The 21001-nt window shown below is 49.8% G+C and overlaps 1 protein-coding gene across 2 annotated transcripts in view; it reads left to right on the plus strand.

Moving 5' to 3' along the window:
* LOC310668307 (protein unc-13 homolog A) overlaps nt 1–21001 on the plus strand; it is a 115823-nt gene that overhangs the window by 53740 nt on the left and 41082 nt on the right. For both annotated transcript variants that reach the window (XM_083421392.1, XM_083421391.1), the window contains 8 exons: nt 1112–1339; nt 3283–3424; nt 5420–5589; nt 6549–6664; nt 8801–8964; nt 10721–10871; nt 19460–19528; nt 20725–20814. In XM_083421392.1, the coding sequence (XP_083277518.1) occupies nt 1112–1339; nt 3283–3424; nt 5420–5589; nt 6549–6664; nt 8801–8964; nt 10721–10871; nt 19460–19528; nt 20725–20814 (1130 nt within the window). The remainder of the gene's footprint in view (nt 1–1111; nt 1340–3282; nt 3425–5419; nt 5590–6548; nt 6665–8800; nt 8965–10720; nt 10872–19459; nt 19529–20724; nt 20815–21001) is intronic.

The following is a 21001-nucleotide window of genomic DNA, read 5'->3' on the forward strand; positions in this document are numbered from 1 at the left end:
TTTTTTGTTTCTTTGGAAGCCGCCCAGAGTGGCTGGGGAAACCCAGCCAGATGGGCGGGGTACAAATAATAAATTATTATTATTATTATTATTATTATTATTATTATTATTATTATTATCCTCATCATAATGAGAGTCTCCTAGATTAGGCCAATGCTGTATCTAGATGGGTGGCGCTGTGGTCTAAACCACAGAGCCTCTTGGGCTTGTCGGTCAGAAGGTTGGCAGTTCGAATCCCCATGAAGGAGTGAGCTCCCGTTGCTCGGTCCCTGCTCCTGCCAACCTAGCAGTTCGAAAGCACGTCAAAGTGCAAGTAGATAAATAGGTACCACTCTGGCGGGAAGGTAAACGGCGTTTCCGTGCGCTGCTCTGGTTCGCCAGAAGCGGCTTAGTCCTGCTGGCCACATGACCCGGAAGCTGTACGCCGGCTCCCTCGACCAGTAAAGCGAGATGAGCGCCGCAACCCCAGAGTCAGCCACGACTGGACCTAATGGTCAGGGGTCCCTTTACCTTTAGTCCTAACTTAGAGTAGACCCCCCCTTCCCATTGAAACCAACGGGCAGGACCAAAACATGCACACTTGTTTCAACGAATCTGCTCTTTGTTGTTGTTTGGTGGTTTAGTCATGCCCGCCTCTTCGTGACCCCCCGGACCAGAGCACGCCAGGCCCTCCTGTCTTCCACTGCCTCCCGCAGTTTGGTCAAACTCATGTTTGTAGCTTTGAGAACACTGTCCCACCATCTCGTCCTCCGTCGTCCCCTTCTCCTTGTGCCCTCCATCTTTCCCAGCATCAGGGTCTTTCCAGGGAGTCTTCTCTTCTCCTGAGGTGGCCAAAGTCTTGGAGCCTCAGCTTCACGATCTGTCCTTCTAGTGAGCACTCAGGGCTGGTTTCCTTCAGAATGGAGAGGTTGGATCTTCTTGCAGTCCATGGGACTCTCAAGAGATAGGGACTCTCATGGATAGGTTTGATCTTCTTAGGCACAACCTATTGTTCTGCTGTGTAACAGGTCTTCCCGCTTCTATGAAATGTAAAACAGGTTTCCTAATGCGTGGAATAATCAGAATGCATTGCAGTGACCCATCCACGGCAAATCTCTCTCTCTCTGTCCAGGGGCGGCTGAGAAAAGTTCGAAGCATGGGGCCGAGGACCGCACACAGAATATTATCATGGTGCTGAAAGATCGTATGAAGATCCGGGAGCGCAATAAGCCCGAGATCTTTGAGCTGATCCAGGAGATCTTTGCCGTCTCCAAGACCACTCACACTCAGCAGATGAAAGCTGTGAAGCAGAGCGTTCTGGATGGGACCTCAAAGTGGTCAGCCAAGATCAGTATCACAGGTACGTCAAGCCGGTGGCCGTTTATACAGACAGGCATGTAGATATGCGCAAACACATGGAGCCAGATGAGCATAGAGAAATCTTCTTTGGCGATCCCTTGTAGCCGAGTAATATACAAGTGGTACCTTGGGTTAAGTACTTAATTCATTCTGGAGGTCCGTTCTTAACCTGAAACTGTTCTTAACCTGAAGCACCACTTTAGCTAATGGGGCCTCCTGCTGCTGCCGCGCCGCCAGAGCACGATTTCTGTTCTCACCCTGAAGCAAAGTTCTTAACCTGAAGCACTATTTCTGGGTTAGCAGTGTCTGTAACCTGAAGCGTATGTAACCTGAAGGATATGTAACCCAAGGTACAACTGTAATAATAATAATAATTTTTCAAAAACCGGGCTCAGGGCGGCTAACAACAAATTTAAAACACTTAATTGCATTAAATTGTAAAAGCAGCATAAAATACAGTATAAAAACATAAATAACAATAAAATTGAAAAATCTATTAGATAATCCCCAGGGCTAGCTGGCTGAATTGGTCCTACTTGGGCCAGCGAGGAGGCCAGGGGAGAATTAGCTGTGGGGTCTCAGAGTGGGTGATCTTCATAAAAGGGGAGGGAAGAGAAGGGAAATAAAAGATCAGGCTGAATTCAGATTAAAGGCAAGGCGGAATAGCTCTGTTTTACAGGCCCTGTGGAAGGAGGTTAAATCCTGCAGGGCCCTGGTCTCCTGGGACAGAGCATTCCACCAGGTCGGAGCCATCACTGAGAAGGCCCTGGCCCTGGTGGAGGATAGTCTGACTTCCTTAGGGCCCGGGACCTCTAAACTATGGTTATTCATGGACCTTAAGGTCCTCTGCGGGGCAGACCAGGAGAGGCGGTCCTGTAGATATGAGTAAGATTGTCTTCCATGAACACGGTCTTAACAGTGAGTCCGTAAGCGACTGTGGAGGCCAATTCTGGATCCACACATCCTTCCACAGTGGGGACAAGAAAGTGGGGCCCTAAGCTATAGCTTGTTTAGCTTATACGTAAATCTAGCAATGTCCCTCACAGGCCCATCACCTACAAATAGGGATGCAACCTGTGGGGAGGCTCTTTTGTCCTTGGCCTGCCCCTCACCAGGTGCACAGCCTGGAGTCATTTTGGACTCACAGCTGTCCATGCAGGTTAATTCTGTGTCCAGGGCAGCTCCATCTGGTATGCAGGATGAGACCCTCCCTGCCCGCAGACTGTCTGGCCAGAGTGGTGCATGCTCTGGTTATCTCCCGCTTGGACTACTGCAATGCGCTCTACATGGGGCTACCTTTGAAGGTGACCCGGAAACTGCAACTAATCCAGAATGTGGCAGCCAGACTGGGGACTGGGAGTGAAGACCACATAACACCGGTCCTGAAAGATCTGCATTGGCTCCCAGTACGTTTCTGAGCACTATTCAAAGTGTTGGTGCTGACCTTGAAAGCCCTAAACGGCCCAGTATCCCTGAAGGACCATCTCCACCCCCAACATCCACCCCGGACACCTGGGTCCATCTCCCGAGGGCCTTCTGGTGGTTCCCTCCCTGCGAGAAGTGAGGTTACAGGGAACCAGGCAGAGGGCCTTCTCGGTAGTGGCGCCCACCCTGTGGAACGCCCTCCCTTCAGATGTGAAGGAAATAAGTAGCTATCCTATCTTTAAAAGACATCTGAAGGCAGCCCTGTTTAGGGAAGTTTTTAATATTTAACGCTGGACTGTTTTTAACACTTGATTGGGAGCCGCCCAGAGTGGCTGGGGAAACTCAGCCAGATGGGCGGGGAATGAATAAATAAATAAATAAATAAATAAATAAATAAAATAATTTTCCACCCTCATTTTTCTCTCTTTGTGTTTTGCGGCTGTTTTTTGGGGGGTCGCCCCCGGTGCACATGAAACCCACCAAAACGGCACTTGGCTGCGCATGGGATCGCTCGACCAGTGGTTTGTGCGCAAGGGCTGCAGGCGAAGGACAAGACCGGATCCAGCGACCCGTACGTCACCGTCCAGGTCGGGAAGACGAAAAAGAGGACCAAAACCATCTACGGCAACCTGAACCCGATCTGGGAGGAGAACTTCCACTTGTGAGTTGATATCCCGGGGTCCTCATCTCTGTTATTGTTGTTGTGTAGTCGTTTAGTCGTGTCCGCCTCTTCGTGACCCCCTGGACCAAAGCACGCCAGGCCCTCCTGTCTTCCATTGCCTCCCGCAGTTAGGTCAAACTCATGCTGGTAGCTTTGAGAACACTGTCCCACCATCTCGTCCTCTGTCGTCCCCTTCTCCTTGTGCCCTCCATCTTTCCCAGCATCAGGGTCTTTTCCAGGGAGTCTTCTCTTCTCCTGAGGTGGCCAAAGTCTTGGAGCCTCAGCTTCAGGATCTGTCCTTCCAGTGAGCACTCAGGGCTGATTTCCTTCAGAATAGAGAGGTTGGATCTTCTTGCAGTCCATGGGACTCTCAAGAGTCTCCTCCAGCACCAGAATTCAAAAACATCAATTCTTTGGCGATCAGCCTTCTTTACGGTCCAGCTCTCACTTCCATACATCACTACCGGGAAAACCATAGCTTTAACTTTACGGACCTTTGTTGGCAAAGGTCTCGTCTCTAGCATATATCAAATCATATATCAAATCTGGGGTTCCCAAACTGCAGTCCATAGACTGCCGGCGGGTCCACGGGCTTCATTCAAGGAGCCCATGCTTACAGTTCAAATTAATTGGGCTTCTATGGCGTACAGGATGTGATGCAATATAAGAAATAAAAGAAGCAATATAAGAAATAAAAGAAGCAAAATGAAGATCCAGACAGCATCTAGCTGGTCCACTGAGATTGTCAGCAATTTTCTGGTCTATCAGTCAGTGGAAGTTTGGGGACCGCTCAGTTAGATGCAGCAAGAGATGAACCTTTCACCCAGGGTGGCAAACTGGTTAGAGCGTCAGACTAGGACCTGGAGGTAAAAGGTAAAGGGACGCCTGACCATTAGGTCCAGTCGTGACTGACGATCAGAAGGTCGGCGGTTCGAATCCCCGCGACGGAGTGAGCTCCCTTTGCTTTGTCCCTGCTCCTGCCAACCTAGCAGTTCGAAAGCATACCAGTGCAAGTAGATAAATAGATACTGCTCCGGCGGGAAGGCAAACAGCGTTTCCGTGCGCTGCTCTGGTTCGCCAGAAGCGGCTTAGTCCTGCTGGCCACATGACCTGGAAGCTGTACGCCGGCTCCCTCGGCCAGTAAAGCGAGATGAGCGCCGCAACCCCCGAGTCAGCCAAGACTGGACCTAATGGTCAGGGGTCCCTTTACCTTTACCTCGCAGGGTTATTGTGGGGGGTAAAGCCATGGAGGTGTGGGGAAGAACCACACACCCCGCCGTGATCTCCTCAGAGTGTAAGTTTTGCGGGGGGACCTCTGGGAATCGTAGCTGAGGATCTCGAACGGCTCTTGTTCATGACATTGCCTGCTTCTCTTACCGATCTTCCGCAAGAACAGTGTGTGGGAATGTTCTGGGCTGCAGGAGAGGATATATTGTGAGATTATATCCTAATCCAATTTGTGCTAACAAGTTCCCAAAATATCAGCAGAGTTTATGACATTCCCCTTTAAATTCGCAACGGTAACGCTTGCACAGGTTCGCTAGAACCTCTATAATAATTACTCTGGTAATTACCCCTTTTGTTCCCTCTTAAAATACAAGACACGACACAGTCTTCATAAAAGTATAAAAGAGTTTACTCATGTTCTGTTCACAATATGATCCCAGAAGGCAGACAGCTTTAAAAGGTTACATAAATTCAGAATCTATCTTGTAGCAAGATAGTCCTTATCTCCTCTCTTGGCTGAGAGCCAAGAGGGCATGCTTAGATGTTTCCTCATCGAAGGAAGATGGCAGAGAGAGAGAGTGGCTGCCTGCCCTGTGCTTTTATCATTTACCTGCACAGGTGAGGCCACACCCACCTCTGGTCACATGCGGAGGAAGTCCGTCCCCAGGAAGTTTCCCTGCTTGCTGGACAGACATCCCTCCCCATGTTCTAACATGTACACTCTAGGAATGTTGTCATTGACTGCTCCTGTGTTTACATCCCACACAGTGAATGCCATAACTCCTCCGATCGAATTAAGGTGCGTGTCTGGGACGAAGACGACGACATCAAGTCTCGGGTGAAGCAGCGCTTTAAGAGGGAATCAGACGACTTTCTGGGCCAGACGATCATCGAGGTGCGGACGTTGAGCGGGGAGATGGACGTCTGGTACAATTTGGGTAAGCGACTGCGAAGGCGGCAGGGGAAGTCCCCTGTTGACTCCCAACACCATCTGAGTGGGCCTGAGGCAGTTGCAGAGTCCAAGCTGGGCACATGTCAAGCTCTAGAGCAGCAATGGGAAAACCAATGGGTCCTGCAGAGGTTTTTGAACTCTCTTCCTCTTCTCCTTCTTCTTCTTCTTCTTCTTCTTCTTCTTCTTCTTCTTCCTCTTCCTCTTCCTCTTCCTCCTCTTCTCCTTCTTCTTCACCTTCTCCTTCTTTTTCTTCTTCTTCCTCCTCTTCCTCCTCTTCTCCTTATTCTTCTTCTTCTTCTTCCTCGTCCTCTTCTTCTTCCTTCTTTCTTTTCTTTCTTCTTCTTCTTTCTTCTTTGGCGATCACTCATACCCGAGTAAGATTGTCTTCCATAATCCAAATTATCCTTCGATAATTTGGTACTGTCAGGTTTTTAATGTAAGGTGTTAATTTAAAGACATGCCCATATTGTACCCCTACTGCCAGCGGAGTACAGACTGCGTGTGATCGAGATCGCAAGTCACTGTGTGCATTATCCCATAATCTTTGCTTTAACATCTTTTGGGCGCCTTCATAACCCAGGTAATACAGTTGGGGGAGTGACAGACCAATAGAGGTGGCTTTTTTAGCCATGATGTTCTGCCATTTGCTGTCAAATTCCTCATTGGTCTGGTGTTGGTACAAACCCATCTCTAGATCAAACCCTGAAATCCTGAGCCAATGTTTTAGGGCAGCACCACCACGCTTTAGTTGAAATTGGGCGTTCACCAGCTTCTAACAGAAGTATGGGGTTGGGGACGCAGTTGGGTACCTGCAGCAGAGATCGTAGAAATTTTGCCTGAAAGCCATCATTATCAGGCAACTTGTTCTCTGCACACCTGCGCAGCATAACTGACCTTTCTCCAAATGTGATGCTTGCTACCAAATTCTCCCCTGGACTGTTTCAGATAAGCGGACGGACAAATCGGCCGTCTCTGGGGCGATCCGGCTGCACATCAGCGTGGAGATCAAAGGCGAGGAAAAAGTGGCGCCGTATCATGTGCAATACACCTGCCTACATGAGGTAAGTAGGGTACACAAGGCCTTGATGCCCGTTCTGTTCTGGGACAGATCTGTCAGCATCGCCCTTGAGCCAGTGTCACCAACTGGACTCATCCACTTCAGCCCCGACTGGGCCAGGCGAGCTGGGTAGCACTTCCAGGAGACCACCTTTCTCACAGGAACAGGTCTAAGTCCTGTGGACTCACATCTCAGAGCTGTGAGCACCGAAAGTCACTCCACCAAGAAGACAGTCGTTGTACAGCAGAGTACAGCAGAGCATAAATCACTTGGACGACAACGCTGAAGAGTATCTTCTTTTATTCACTAATAGCTACTGTACTATACAAGCTATATACAAATGGAGAAGCTGGAGTGCACTGAGTGTTTCAGCTGCTTTCTGCAGCGACCTTATCTACACAGAGATAACACTCAGTCTTTTCGACACACTGACTGACTCACTCACTGACTCTCTCACTGACCGACTCTCTCACTCTCTGACCGACTCTCACACTGACTGTGGTGCTGGAGCAGAATATGTAGATATCAGAACACGCCTCCTCCTCTCTGCAGAATCAGCAGACTCCTCAGGAGATTCTTGGATATGGGAGGGGTGAAATCTCCTCAAGATCCACACCCACGCAGCTAGGAACCAGTGCTTTGCACAGGCCCTCTCTGATCTGCCAGGGGCGTGTGGGTGTTGTCCTTCCCTGGGCCCAAAGTGCAGAAAAACCTTCCCCTCCCTGGAATTGGGTCCTGAATTAGTTCAGAAGACAGGGCTGGTGTTTTTGTTTGGCCGTCGGAAACAGTGTCCGGCCGGAAAATCGCTGAAACGTCTGGGGAAATCTGGACGTATGGCAACCCATTAAAGTGGGTACTATTGCAAGCTTCAGTTGCCATCGCTATACGGTGGTACCTCGGCTTACATACGCTTCAGGTTACAGATACTTCAGGTTACAGACTCCGCTAACCCAGAAATAGTACCTCGGGTTAAGAACTTCGCTTCAGGATGAGAACAGAAATCGTGCTCCAGTGGTGCGGCGGCGGCAGCAGGAGGCCCCATTAGCTAAAGTGGTGCTTCAGGTTAAGCACAGTTTCAGGTTAAGAACGGACCTCCGGAACGAATTAAGTACTTAACCCGAGGTACCACTGTATACTGTTTCTGGTCGTCGTCTTCTTTGGCGATCCCTTGTAGCCGAGTAAGATTGTCTTCCATGAAAACGGTTTTCACAGTGAGACCATAAGTGACTGTGGAGGCCAATTCTGGATCCACACGTCCTTCCATAGTGGGGACATAGGTTTCCGGGCAGGAGTTGATCCCAGTGAGCATGCCTTCCTCTTAGCACGTTTCTCCCTCTTGTCCTGAGTTCGAATGTCTTCAAAGCCCACAACACCTTTGGTGAGGGCTGTTCTCCAACTGGAGCGCTCGCAGGCCAGTGTTTCCCAGTTGTCGGTGTTTATACTGCATTTTTTTAGATTTGCCAAGAAAGTCTTTGAAACTCTGTTGTGGACCACCAGCATTACGCTTTCAGTTTTTAAGTTTGGAAGAGAGTAGTTGCTTTGGAAGACAATAAGCAGGCATCCGCACAACATGACCAGTCCAACGAAGTTGATGTTGCTTCGACACTGGTGATCTTTGCTTCTTCCGGTACACTGGCATTAGTTCGCCTGTCTTCCCAAGTGATGTGTATAAATTTTCAGAGGCACCGTTGATGGAATTTTCTGAGGAGTTGGAGATGGCGTTTATAAGTGGGACTGTTTGTAGTATAGCCTCCTTCATAGATACATGACTTTTCTGTTTTAATTTTTTTTTTTTAATAAAAAATTATTAGATATTTTATACTTATAAAAAAAAGACAATAAAAGAAAAACAATACACAAATTCAACAAACAATACATCAACAACAACAACAAAAAGGGGGGGGGAGAAAATACAAAACAACAATACAACCTAAGAAAAAAAAATTCAAAAACACCAATCCAAATTTTTGTATCCAGATCTTTCATTAGCTTATTTCCTCGACTTCCTCGCACCTCCCTTTTTTGTATTCTGGTTCAAATTATCTGGTTCAACAAATCCTTTCCCTCTTCTTCAATTTAGTCTGTAATTTTCTGTTTTAATTTTAACCCATCCACCCCGCCTTTCTCAATGTCTCATTAGAACCTCTTCCATTTCGTGACGGACATCCAAAACAACGGCGTGGTGAAGATACCCGAGGCGAAGGGCGACGACGCGTGGAAAGTGTACTTTGACGAAACTGCCCAGGAGATTGTGGACGAGTTTGCTATGAGATATGGAGTGGAGTCCATCTATCAGGCCATGACGTGAGTCTCTGTGGGAATAATAATAATAATAATTTATTTATTTTACCCCGCCCATCTGGCTGGGTTTCCCCGGCCACTCAGGGCAGCTCCCAACAGAGTATTAAAAACACGATAAAACATCAAGCATTAAATACTTCCCTAAACAGGGCTGCCTTCAGATGTCTCCTAAAAGTTTGGTAGTTGTTTATCTCCTTGACATCTGACGGGAGGGTGTTCCACAGGGCGGGCGCCACCACCGAGAAGGCCCTCTGCCTGGTTCCCTGTAACCTCGCTTCTCGCAGTGAGGAAACAGTCAGAAGGCCCTCGGAGCTGGGTCTCAGTGTCCGGGCAGAACGATGGGGGTGGAGACGCTCCTTCAGGGATACCTGTGTAGGCCTTCTAGGTCTCTGAGGGCCTTCTGGCGGTTCTCTCCCTGCAAGAAGTGAGTTTACAGGGAACCAGGCAGAGGGCCTTCTTGGTGGTGGCGCCCTCCCTGTGGAACGCCCTCCCATCAGAAGTCAAGGAAATAAACAACAAGTGAAGTTACAGTGAACCAAGCAGAGGGCTTCCTCCTCCTCCTCCTGTATTTTGTGTTTTAATATTCTGATTTTATGTTGTTGACTGCCCTGAGACCTGCAAGAATAGGGCAGTACACAAATGTAATAATAATAATAATAATAATAATAATAATAATAATAATAATAATAATATTTATTTATACCCCGCCCATCTGGCTGGGTCTCCCCAGCCACTCTGGGCGGCTTCCAACAAAGTATTAAAATACAGTGGTCTGTTAAACATTAAAAGCTTCCTTAAACAGGGATGCCTTCAGATGTCTTCCAAAAGTCAGGTAGTTGTTTATCTCCTTGACTTCTGATGGGAGGGCGTTCCACAGGGCGGGCGCCACCACCAAGAAGGCCCTGTGCCTGGTTCCCTGTAACCTCACTTCTCGCAGGGAGGGAACCGCCAGAAGACCCTCGGAGTTGGACCCAGGTGTCCGAGGTGGAGACGCTCCTTCAGGTATACTGGGCCGAGGCACAAACACCTCCCATAATAATAATAATAATAATTTATTATTTATACCCCGCCCATCTGGCTGGGTCTCCCCAGCCACTCTGGGCGGCTTCCAACAAAGTATTAAAATACAGTGGTCTGTTAAACTTTAAAAGCTTGCTTAAACAGGGCTGCCTTCAGATGTCTTCTAAAAGTCAGGTAGTTGTTTATCTCCTTGACATCTGGCGGGAGGGCATTCCACAGGGCGGGTGCCACCACCAAGAAGACCCTCTGCCTGGTTCCCTGCAACCCTGCTTCTCGCAGTGAGGGAACCGCCAGAAGGCCCTCGGAGCTGGACCTCAGTGTCCGGGCTGAACAATAGGGGTGGAGACGCTCCTTCACGGATACTGGGCCATTTAGGGCTTTCAAGGTCAGCACCAACCCTTTGAATTGTGCTCGGAAACATCCTGGGAGCCAATGCAGGTCTTTCAGGACCGATGTTATATGGTCTCAGCGGCCGCTCCCAGTCCCCAGTCTAGCTGCCCCATTCTGGATTAGTTGCGGTTTCTGGGTCACCTTCAAAGGTAGCCCCACATAGAGTGCATGGCAGTAGTCCAAGCGATGGGGGTGGAGACTCTCCTTCTATAATAATAATAGTCCCTGTCGAAATCTCAGGTTATGTCCCATTTTCTCTGTCGCAGCTGCAAGGTTTCAGGCTGCTTTCCTAAATCCCGAGTTGCGTTGACTGTGTTTTCCCCCTCCTCCTTTTCTTGTTTTCTTCCAGGCATTTTGCCTGCCTGTCTTCGAAATATATGTGCCCCGGGGTGCCAGCAGTCATGAGCACTCTGTTGGCTAACATCAACGCTTATTACGCTCATACAACTGCCTCTACCAACGTCTCTGCCTCCGACCGTTTTGCCGCGTCCAATTTCGGGGTAAGTCCGATGGTGCGTAGAACACTCATTTCTTACTTTTACTCTCTCCTTTCTCCCCCGGGGGGAGGGGGGTGCATGGCGGTAGAGAGGACCCTACCAAAAAAACCATCGCTGCAGAGTCCGAAATTCGGCAAAAGAAGAACCACCGGCTGTTCCTCTTCCCCATGAAACGCTGCGACAGTTTTTGCAGAGCAGGAATCAGCAACGGCGTTTTGCTTTGCGACCTTATACCGTATTTTTCGCTCTATAAGACGCACCAGGCCACGAGACGCACCTAGTTTTGGGAGGAGGAAAACAAGAAAAAAAATATTCTGAATCTCAGAAGCCAGAACAGCAAGAGGGATCGCTGCGCAGTGAAAGCAGCGATTCCTCTTGCTGTTCTGGCTTCTGGGATAGCTGCGCAGCCTGAATTCGCTCCATAAGACGCACACACATTTCCCCTTACTTTTTGGGAGGGAAAAAGTGAGTCTTATAGAGCAAAAAAATACGGTAATCACAGGGTTTCTCCAGCAGTCGCTGTCGGACTACAACTCCTATCACCCCTAGCTAGCGGGACCAGTGGTCAGGGATGATGGGGACTGTAGTCCAAAAGTAGCCGGAAACCCAATGGGGAAGAACTGGAGGAGAAAGGGCAGACAAGGCGAGGGGCTACCAAAACCATGATGCAGTGCGGCTGGGAGCCGGCCAGTATGATTGGGAAACATGGTCTAATTTCAACTCTGCTAAATTCATATAATGTGATAAGAGGCAAATTGTAGGGAATGTGACCTGGCCTGTTCTGCGGCGACGTTTTTTGTTGGGGTCCTCTGTAGAAGTGGTCATAGCCTGCAACCGGACTGAGGCCTCCTGGCTTAGTCGACCTAAGGCACTCGAGTTATTAGGAGTGCTGTTCATTTCTAAATATATCGCCGTGCCTTCCTCGAAGGAGCTCAGGATTGTGTACATGTTTCCTCTCCCCTCGTGAACTGCGCGATTCACCCAACGAGGTAGCCTCAACCGAGAGATTGAAGGAATGGGATTCCCAAACCTAAAACTGACTGTGCAGGCAGTTTGAAACAGGCACCAAAATCCCTATTTTTCCTTAGCTAAAATCCATTAACTTGAGCTCTGAGTCAATGTATAAACAAAAACCCGGATGTATAAACAAGTGCTCAGAGCCCTCTCCTTTATCGGTTCATGACGGCAAGGATGGCCTTGACTGTTCCAGTAGAACAGAGAAGACACGTCTAGGTCTTCTCTTATGTCCTGGACACACTTTGACGCACAGACCTAGTCTGGGAACAGCGCCAGAGTGTGTTCTTAGAGATGGTGACTTCTTGCTCCAAGATAAGAGTAGGAACAGGAATACCCTTTTATGGTCAGGAGTACAGAAAGGAAAATCCTTTTATGGTTAAGAGTGCCGGAGCAGGAACATCTGTGATGTCAACCTGCGTGTACAAGCTGACGTGGCTGGATTCCTGGGGAAGGGGGAGAGGGTGCCTGGAGGATATATATAAGGTACCCCTGCCCGTACGGGCCAGTCTTGACAGACTCTAGGGTTGTGCGCCCATCTCACTCAAGAGGCCGGGGGCCAGCACTGTCCGGAGACACTTCCGGGTCACGTGGACAGCGTGACATCGCTGCTCTGGCGAGCCTTCCCGCTAGTAAGCGGTCCCTATTTATCTACTTGCACCCGGGAGTGCTTTCAAACTGCTAGGTTGGCAGGCGCTGAGACCAAATGACAGGAACGCACCCCGCCGCAGGGATTCGAACCACCGACCTTTCGATCGGCAAGCCCTAGGCGCTGAGGCTTTTACCCACAGCGCCACCCGCGTCCCTTTGGAGGATATATATACTGCATGAAATTTCTCATTTCTTTGGACTTGCTGTGGACTGACCACGCAAGTGCCTTTCTGCTGCTCCGGAGAGCAGAAATAAAGAACTCTCTCTGAACCAGCCCTTGGTGTCATTTGACTTCCTTCCTCCCATCTGGGAGCAACACAGAGCCCACCAATCGGTAAAGTCTAATAAGGCTACAAGATGACACCGTTCAGAGGCCGCACACCAATGGTGGGCATGGACAAAGGTGCAGGTGGCCACAATCTAGCGTTGCCATATGTCCTCCTTTTCCAGGACATGCCCTCTTCAGGTCTTGCTGACATATGCAGCCTAGGACCCACGTACCTACGAGACCGCCTCTCCTGGTATGCCCCGCGGAGGACCTTAAGGTCCACAAATGACCATCAAACCGCTGACCTTCCGATCGGCAAGCCCAAGAGGCTCCGTGGTTTAGACCATGTGGTCATGTGGCCAGCAGGACTAAGCCGCTTCTGGCGAACCAGAGCAGCGCACAGAAATGCTGTTTACCTTCCCGCCGGAGTGGTACCTATTTATCTACTTGCACTTTGTGCTTTCAAACTGCTAGGTTGGCAGGAGCAGGGACCGAGCAACGGGAGCTCAACCCGTCATTGCGGGGATTCGAACCGCCGACCTTCTGATCGGCAAGCCCTAGGCTCTGTGGTTTAACCCACAGCACCACCCGTGTCCCCCTACATGTAGAAGGGGTATTTAAAAGGAGAGTTGTCACAACAGCGACCCTTAGTTTAAAGTAGAAGTCAGGAAATGTTCCCTCTTTTTCGCTCTTCAAAACATGGCAACCCTATCATAATCCCACACCACACATGTGAGACCCCAGATGAGAGATTGTCTGAGGACTTAATGTACACTGTCTTGCGTTCCACGATGGAAGAAAGCTCATAGGATAAATGTGAAATAATAATTTCCACCAATCAAGGAGCGACATTTGAAATATCTCCTTGCTTCCTCTGGGCTGAAGCAACTTCGATTTTCATGTTCATAGAATTCCTGGCTTTTGTTATGAGCGAGGCTGTTCATCCCCGGCCTCAAAATGTTGATATATAGATTTACGAAGACGGCGACTAAGTCAGGAATGCTACAGGAAGGCGATGGTTTGTGCCTTGCGGGAAAGGCGTGGCAAAGTCTGGAAAGGTGCCGATCTTGAAGTCATTTCCCCCAGTGCAACTCCTGTCGCCTGCTAAGACTCAGAAGGGATACTTAGAGAAGCGCTGTGCTAGGGAGACATTTTGAGCCTTATCTCGGAAAGCATGATGGAGAAATTGAGCTTTCACACCAGAGACCGTATTTTTCACTCTATAGGACGCACCTTGTTTTAGAGAGGGAGAACAAGAAGAAAAAATTCTCCCCCTCTCTGCTCAGCGCTCCTTCAGCGAAGCGGCAGGAGAAACGGAGCCCCTTCCATTTCTCCTCCCACTTCGCCGAAGGGGCGCTGCTCAGCTCTCCCTCTCTGCTGAAGCCAGGAGAGTCTTGCTCTCCCGGCTTCCGCAAAAGGAACCCGAAGCCTTTGGAGCGCAGCGCGAGTTCCCGCTGCGCTCCAAAGGCTTCAGGCTGCTATCCCTGAAGCCTGGAGAGCGAGAGGGGTCGGTGTGGACCGGCCCCTCTTGCTCTCCAGGCTTCAGTGAAAGCAATGCGTAGCCTCCGGAGCGCAGAGGGAGCGCTCCCTCTGCACTTCTGAGGCTTCGAGTTGCTATCGCTGAAGCCAAGGAGCCTGCATTTGCTCCATAGGACGCACACACATTTCCCCTTAATTTTTGTAGGGGGAAAAGTGTGTCCTATAGAGCGAAAAATACAGTAGGTGGGGAGCTAGGTGGGCAGGAGCAGGGACCGAGCAATGGGAGCTCACTCCGTCATTGTGGGGATTCGAACTGCCGACCTTCTGATCGGCAAGTCCTAGGCTCTGTGGTTTAAACCACAGCGCCACCTGCGCCCCTCTATTCTTAGATGGCATTAAAAGAGGATTGGCCAAATTCGTGGAGGAGAGGGCTATCGATGGCGGCTAGCCATGATCATAGCTCTGTGTCAAGAGTTGGGGTGCTTCTGAAAACCAGCTGCTGAAAATCACAGGAGGGGAGAGTTGGTCTTGGGTTCAAATCCTGGTTTCTGGTTTCCCGTGGGCATCTAGTTGGTCACTGTGAGACTAGGCAGGCCCCACGCTCTTCTGATATTCTTACATTCTTAAAACACAAAGAGGCAGGCAGCCGAGTGGATTGAATTGCAGATATGAGGCAGGTTGGTGTCCACTTTTCTCGCACTCTCACTGCATGCGGTCTTTGTAGTCTTTGCTCAGCATGCGCTGGTGCAGCTTGAAGACTACAAAACCCCATGGTATAGTGTCAGAGGCAGGGAAGCCCACATCGTAGCTGTCAACTTTTCCTGCGAGGAATCCTATTCGGAATAAGGGGATTTCCCTTTTAAAAAGGGGAAAGTTGACAGCTATGGTCCACATGGCAACAGGGACACAAAGACCAGCGGCAACGTGGATTTCAGTTCTGATGTGCAGGGAGAGTGTGGGAATCTCAGCTAGGCGCATATCAGCTGCGCTGAGGGACGTGACCTTGTACATTGAGCCCCTATCCCGACGACTCTGCCACGCCGTTTTAACTTAACAGGAGTTTTTGAAAACAGGTTTTTTCTCTTCTCTGTGCATTTTCCAAAAGTCGACGGCCGGAGGCTTGTTCACGCAGCAAAACTGGGGGTCTGTAGTTTGGGGCCTCAACACGTTAACAGAAATCAGGGCTGTGGAGAAGAGGGAGGTTTGCAGCCAACCCAATTCTGAAGGCCAAGAACAAGAGCCCTGCCTAGTTTGTCAAAGGTGACCGATTGCAAAAACGAAACAGCAAAACATCGCACAAATACGGGAGAAGTTTATGTCTGGGGAATGTATGATTTACCGACCGCTACCACAAAGTGTGTGTTAACAAGCCTCCGGCTCTGCTTCTGTATAAAACCAATTCTGTTTTGCGGTTAGGGATGTGTTTAGCCCTCGACAGGACTGTCTTTGTTTTCTCGGTCTCTCGTTTTCTCTCCATCGCGGCTTCGAAAAGAAAAGAAAAAAGATCATTTTGATAGAAATCAAATGTTAGGCTTTGTACAAACCGTGTTTCTTTCTTTCTTCTTTTTCCCTCTCAGAGAGAGCCTAAAATTTGGGCGTTTTCCCTCTCCCCCCAAAAAACCAGACTGTGTCGCTTTAACCCTCTGTGTGCCGGTGCTAAGGGGTGCTACGGAGGCTGTGTTGTGGCGGATGCGCAACCGTGTTCTTTTTGTTGCAAGGATTGCTTTTTCGTTGTCTCTCGCAACCTTAGCGGTCAAGGGAGATGTAGGAACCGGGGGGTGGGGGGTGGAGTGGGGTAGGGGGTGGGCGGGTTGAGGGGGAAAGAGGGCACAGCTAGAGGTGGAGGGGGAAAGCAGAGATAGGGGGTACCGGAGGGGTGTTGGTTGGTCTCTGTTTGGGGGTGGAAGCCAGACCCTGGAGGCCAGCCAAAGACATTTTGCTAACTGGGGCGATAGGCAAGCTTAGTGTGTTGCTTCCCTTTTCACACATACACAACTAGGTGTCCCTTTAGCCCTGGGGAGACTGCACAGTGCAGAGGCTGAAGTTTGCTTCAGCACCGGTCAATCGGACAGCGCACAGTACCAACATGGCAATTGCTTCTCACTTCAGCACCAGGGGACTGGACAGCTCCTTCCATATCATCCAAGGAAGGCTTTGTTGACCATGTGTGTCCGTCCCCCCAGATGTAATAAAAAAACAATGGGAGGACGACATAGACTATGAGATTAACCCATCTCAGTGGACCAGAATGTGGTCTAAAGGTAAAGGGACCCCTGACCGTCAGGTCCAGTCGTGGCCGACTCTGGGGTTGCGGCGCTCACCTCGCTTTACTGGCCGAGGGAGCCGACGTACAGCTTCCGGGTCGTGTGGCCAGCAGGACTAAGCCGCTTCTGGCGAACCAGAGCAGCACATGGAAACGCCATTTACCTTCCCGCTGGAGTGGGACCTATTTATCTACTTGCACTTTGACGTGCTTTCGAACTGCTAGGTTGGCAGGAGCAGGGACCGAGAAATGGGAGCTCACCCCGTCATTGTGGGGATTCGAACCGCCGACCTTCTGATCGGCAAGCCCTAGGCTCTGTGGTTTAACCCACAGCACCACCCGCGTCCAAAGTTAGGACTGCATTGTCCTCCATGAGCCTTATAGTAGGGTTCATCCCAATGAATAATCAAGGGTTACAACGACAGCTTGACTTGCAAAGGTCTGTCTCCCATTCTAGACTACAGATGTTAGTCCCATTCATCACATTGCAGAACTGTTTCCATTCCACAGCTCACTGTCCACTGCGGTGATATTAGAACTGCTAGGTTGGCAGGAGCAGGGACCGAGCAACGGGAGCTCACCCCGTCATCCCGGGGATTCGAACTGCCGACCTTCAGATCGGCAAGTCCTAGGCTCTGTGGTTTAGACCACAGCGCCACCCACGTCCCATTATGATTTTTTAAAAAGCAATGTCCAACATAAAATAAGGTCCCCAGCAGTAGCACTCCCTCCCAACTGATTCGGCTGTTCTTCATGCTGTCAAAGAATTTAACAAGGGTCAAGAACTAAGAGCTAAGATCACCAACTCCCTGAAAACCATTTACCGTATTTTTCGCTCTATAAGACGCACCAGACCACAAGACGCACCTAGTTTTTGGAGGAGGAAAACAAGAAAAAAAATATTCTGCATCTCAGAAGTAAGAACAGCAAGAGGGATTGCTGCGCAGTGAAAGCAGCAATCCCTCTTGCTGTTCTGGCTTCTGGGATAGCTGCGCAGCCTGCATTTGCTCCACAAGACGCACACACATTTCCCCTTACTTTTTAGGAGGGGAAAAGTGAGTCTTATAGAGCAAAAAATATGGTATCTTCCAGATAGATTTCCCATACACTTGTAGGCACCCAGTACAACTGTTCACAACCGGTTGTCATGACGACAGGCCTGACATCCGTTTCTTAATATCGCCGTGCAGCGTTTGGGGGGGGGGGGTTGGAAGAGATGCCCTCTCCACCGGGCCCCACAACGCTTCCTTTTTTGCCTGTGGTGCCCCTGCCTTTTGCGCTGCGCATAAGAGCGCATGCGCGGCGTTATTAAGAAACAGGGAAGCAACCGAGTGGGGAGTCATAGATATGGGGCTGGGGGCGGCATGGAGAGCAGGTGTCAGGCAGATAGTGGGGTACGGGGACTTAGCTTAATTGGGTGGGTGGGGGAGATCTGGGGGAGGTCGCTCGGTGGGGGTGGGGGAGTCTGACCTCCTCCTAAAGGACTGTTCTCGCTGTCTGCATGCCATGTCGCAAAAACGCTGAGTCCTTCGTCCCCTCCCGCTTTGCTCAAGAGTCTTTGGTGGTGGGGAGGGGGGGCTATCTTGGTGGAAATGTCATGGGCACGTAGCTCAGGTCAATCTCTGTTTCCTGCGTGGGTCAAAAACATGGGCTCCCCCACCCCGCAAAAATAGCTTCTTCTGGAGTAAAGGTGATGACACGAAGTGGCCCTAGAGCCCTGTCACGATTGCATCTCTGGGACCAGATAAGTCAGCGGTTCTCAACCTGTGGGTCCCCAGATGTTGTTGGACTACAACTCCCATCACCCCTGAGCTCTGGCCTTGCTAGCTAGAGGTGATGGGAGTTGTAGTCCAACAACATCTGGGGGACCCACAGGTTGAGAAAGGCTGCCTTCAGCTCAGCTTACACCAAGCTTCCTCAACCAGATGTTTTTGGCCTACAACTCCTGTGATCCCTTGCAGGACCAGTGGTCAGGGATGATTGGAATTGTAGTCTCGAAACATCTGGAGGTTGAGGAAGCCTGGCTTATGCAAACTCTATGGAAGAGCTTCCCCTCTGTCCCCAGATGTTGTTGGACTACAACTCCCATCATCCCTGAGCTCTGGCCTTGCTAGCTAGGGGGGATGGGAGTTGTAGTTCGACAACATCTGGGGACCCACAGGTTGAGAAAGGCTGGGATAAGTGGGAAGGGATGGCCCTCTCTCGCCCCCACACACAAAAGCAAACCAAGCAGGGACAGTGTCCGGGTTTCCCTGGGTGAAGGAATGCCAGTTTCTCCAAATCAGGCGCTTGCCCCGAAGGTGTTAAGCCCAGGAGTTCAGCAACTGCTGGCTCCAAGCCTGAACTCTCAGCAGCGGGAGAGAAAGACCCCCTGTTGCAGCTGCTTCAAAGGGGACCCCTTTGAAAACAGAAGAAGAGGGCTGGGGTTGCTGTTTTAATGGACAGAATTTCTGGAATTTCTCTTCCTCAGCCACGAAAATTATCCCAGGTCTAGGGTACTGCCTGCCCCCCTTTGAGGAAAGCAAGCAAACAGGGGTGATGGCTAGGGAGATATAGATCGGGGGGGGGGGTTAAACCGTTTGCAGACTGGCGCCCAAAGGGTGCTGTGAATTCTCCAGGAAGCAAGGTTTTGGCTCAGCATAGATCACTCCAATAAGGAAGGTGCTTAGCTCTCCATCCCAATGAAAGGTCCCTGCCCCAAGGCGCTTCCATATTTTTTCTCTCTCTCTCTCCAAAAAACAAGTAATAAAGGCCAGGATTCCCCTAATGGAGAGGGTGGGTGGGTAGGGAGGACGGATTGAAACAAGTACGGAAGGATAGGGTGGGAGGTTTATTTCTGGGGGGGCCAGGGGGGTGGTAGCGCTGCGCCTTCTGTGACTTCATTTACCTGCTTTTGGGGCCTGTCTCTTTTTGCAGAAAGAACGGTTTGTCAAACTTCTCGATCAGCTGCACAACTCCCTACGGATCGATCTCTCTATGTACCGGGTACGTCTGCGGGTGTGAACTGCTTGTGATTCAGAAAGGTACCGTGGAATTCTGCTCGGTGTTGATCCGGAGCAGAACTCTGACAGAGTAAAAACTTAAACACTTCCTTATGGGGTGCCCAAGAGCCCGTCTAGAGTCCTTGAGTGGGTTCCCTATCGGTAGGAGAAAACAACACAGGCCAAACAGACGACACAAAAGGAAAGAGGAATGAGGAGGGGAGAGGAAAGCAAGCGAGCTCAGTTTCCGACTCTTCCGCTTGTAGTTTCTACCATCTCCAGATGTAATATCTGGTTATGCAATGTGAGAAACGTGAGGCTGGACCAGGCAGATCTTTCCTACGAGTTATTTAGGAAAGAGAGGACACCAGAAGGAAGAGAGATCGAAAGAGAACATGAAACATCACTAGCAAGGTTATCTGAAGATTTGCAAGATGAAATTGCTACCTATTCAGGTTGAGTAATTTAATATTTTAGGAAAGGGATAGGATAGGAGGGGAAATGTAATGATGCAAAGTTTAATTTTGTAAACCATTAGACAGGAAGGAGAGAAGTCGTTAGGCTTAGTTGAGCCAAAGAGATAAAAGAAAAGGATGTGAGGTTACCTAATGTGATTATATGTAAAACCAATAAGAAATATTTATATATATAAAAAAATAAGTCTAAACTTTAACACTAAGCATACAATGAACAGAACACCACAACAAAAGGAAAAGAGATCGATAGAGAAAATGAAACCCACGCTCCTTCTGGGGTACAGTCACACCTCGGACTGTAATCCATTCCGGAAGCGCGTTCGGCTTCCGAAAGACGTTCGACAACCGGAGCATTTACTTCCGGTTTTTCGACGTTCGGGAGCCAAAACGTTCCAAAACGGAGGCGGTCGGGATCCGAGGTTTGACTTTCATTTTTATAGCCAGCGTCACCTTGACAGAAAGAGATTAACGGGACCAGTTTAAGCCAGCTGTACTCAGCTTCTCGGAAGGAATAACCCAAACACCACAAACCTTCTGCTTGTTTCACGTAGAGAAGCTCCCAGAACCCTCTTGAATTGAGTAGAATAGGAGAGAGCAATACTTTCTGAACTAAGAAATGCAAACTGGCCAAAGGGGCTCCAGGTGGGGGGTTGTTCACTTACGTTTAGAAGTGCAAAAAGGGGGGGAATGACCTATGCCCTCTCTCTGCTTTCCTCCCCGGCAGAATAACTTCCCTGCCAGCAGCCCAGAGCGGTTGCAGGACCTCAAATCGACGGTGGACCTCTTGACCAGCATCACTTTTTTCCGGATGAAGGTAACGACCGAAAGCAGCTGAGCACTTGTCTGCGTTTCCCAGCGCCACTGCTGAGGTTTTTTGGGGGGAGGGAGAGAGCTGTGCGGCTCCGTGACATGGCAGCGGGTTGGACTAGATGACCGCTGGGGTCCCTTCTGACTCTACAATCCCGTGGTCTGCCTCGGATGCAGGAGGACCCAGTTTCGGT

Source organism: Podarcis tiliguerta, assembly GCF_965153285.1.
Source record: "Podarcis tiliguerta genome assembly, chromosome: 18".
NCBI lineage: Eukaryota > Metazoa > Chordata > Lepidosauria > Squamata > Lacertidae > Podarcis > Podarcis tiliguerta.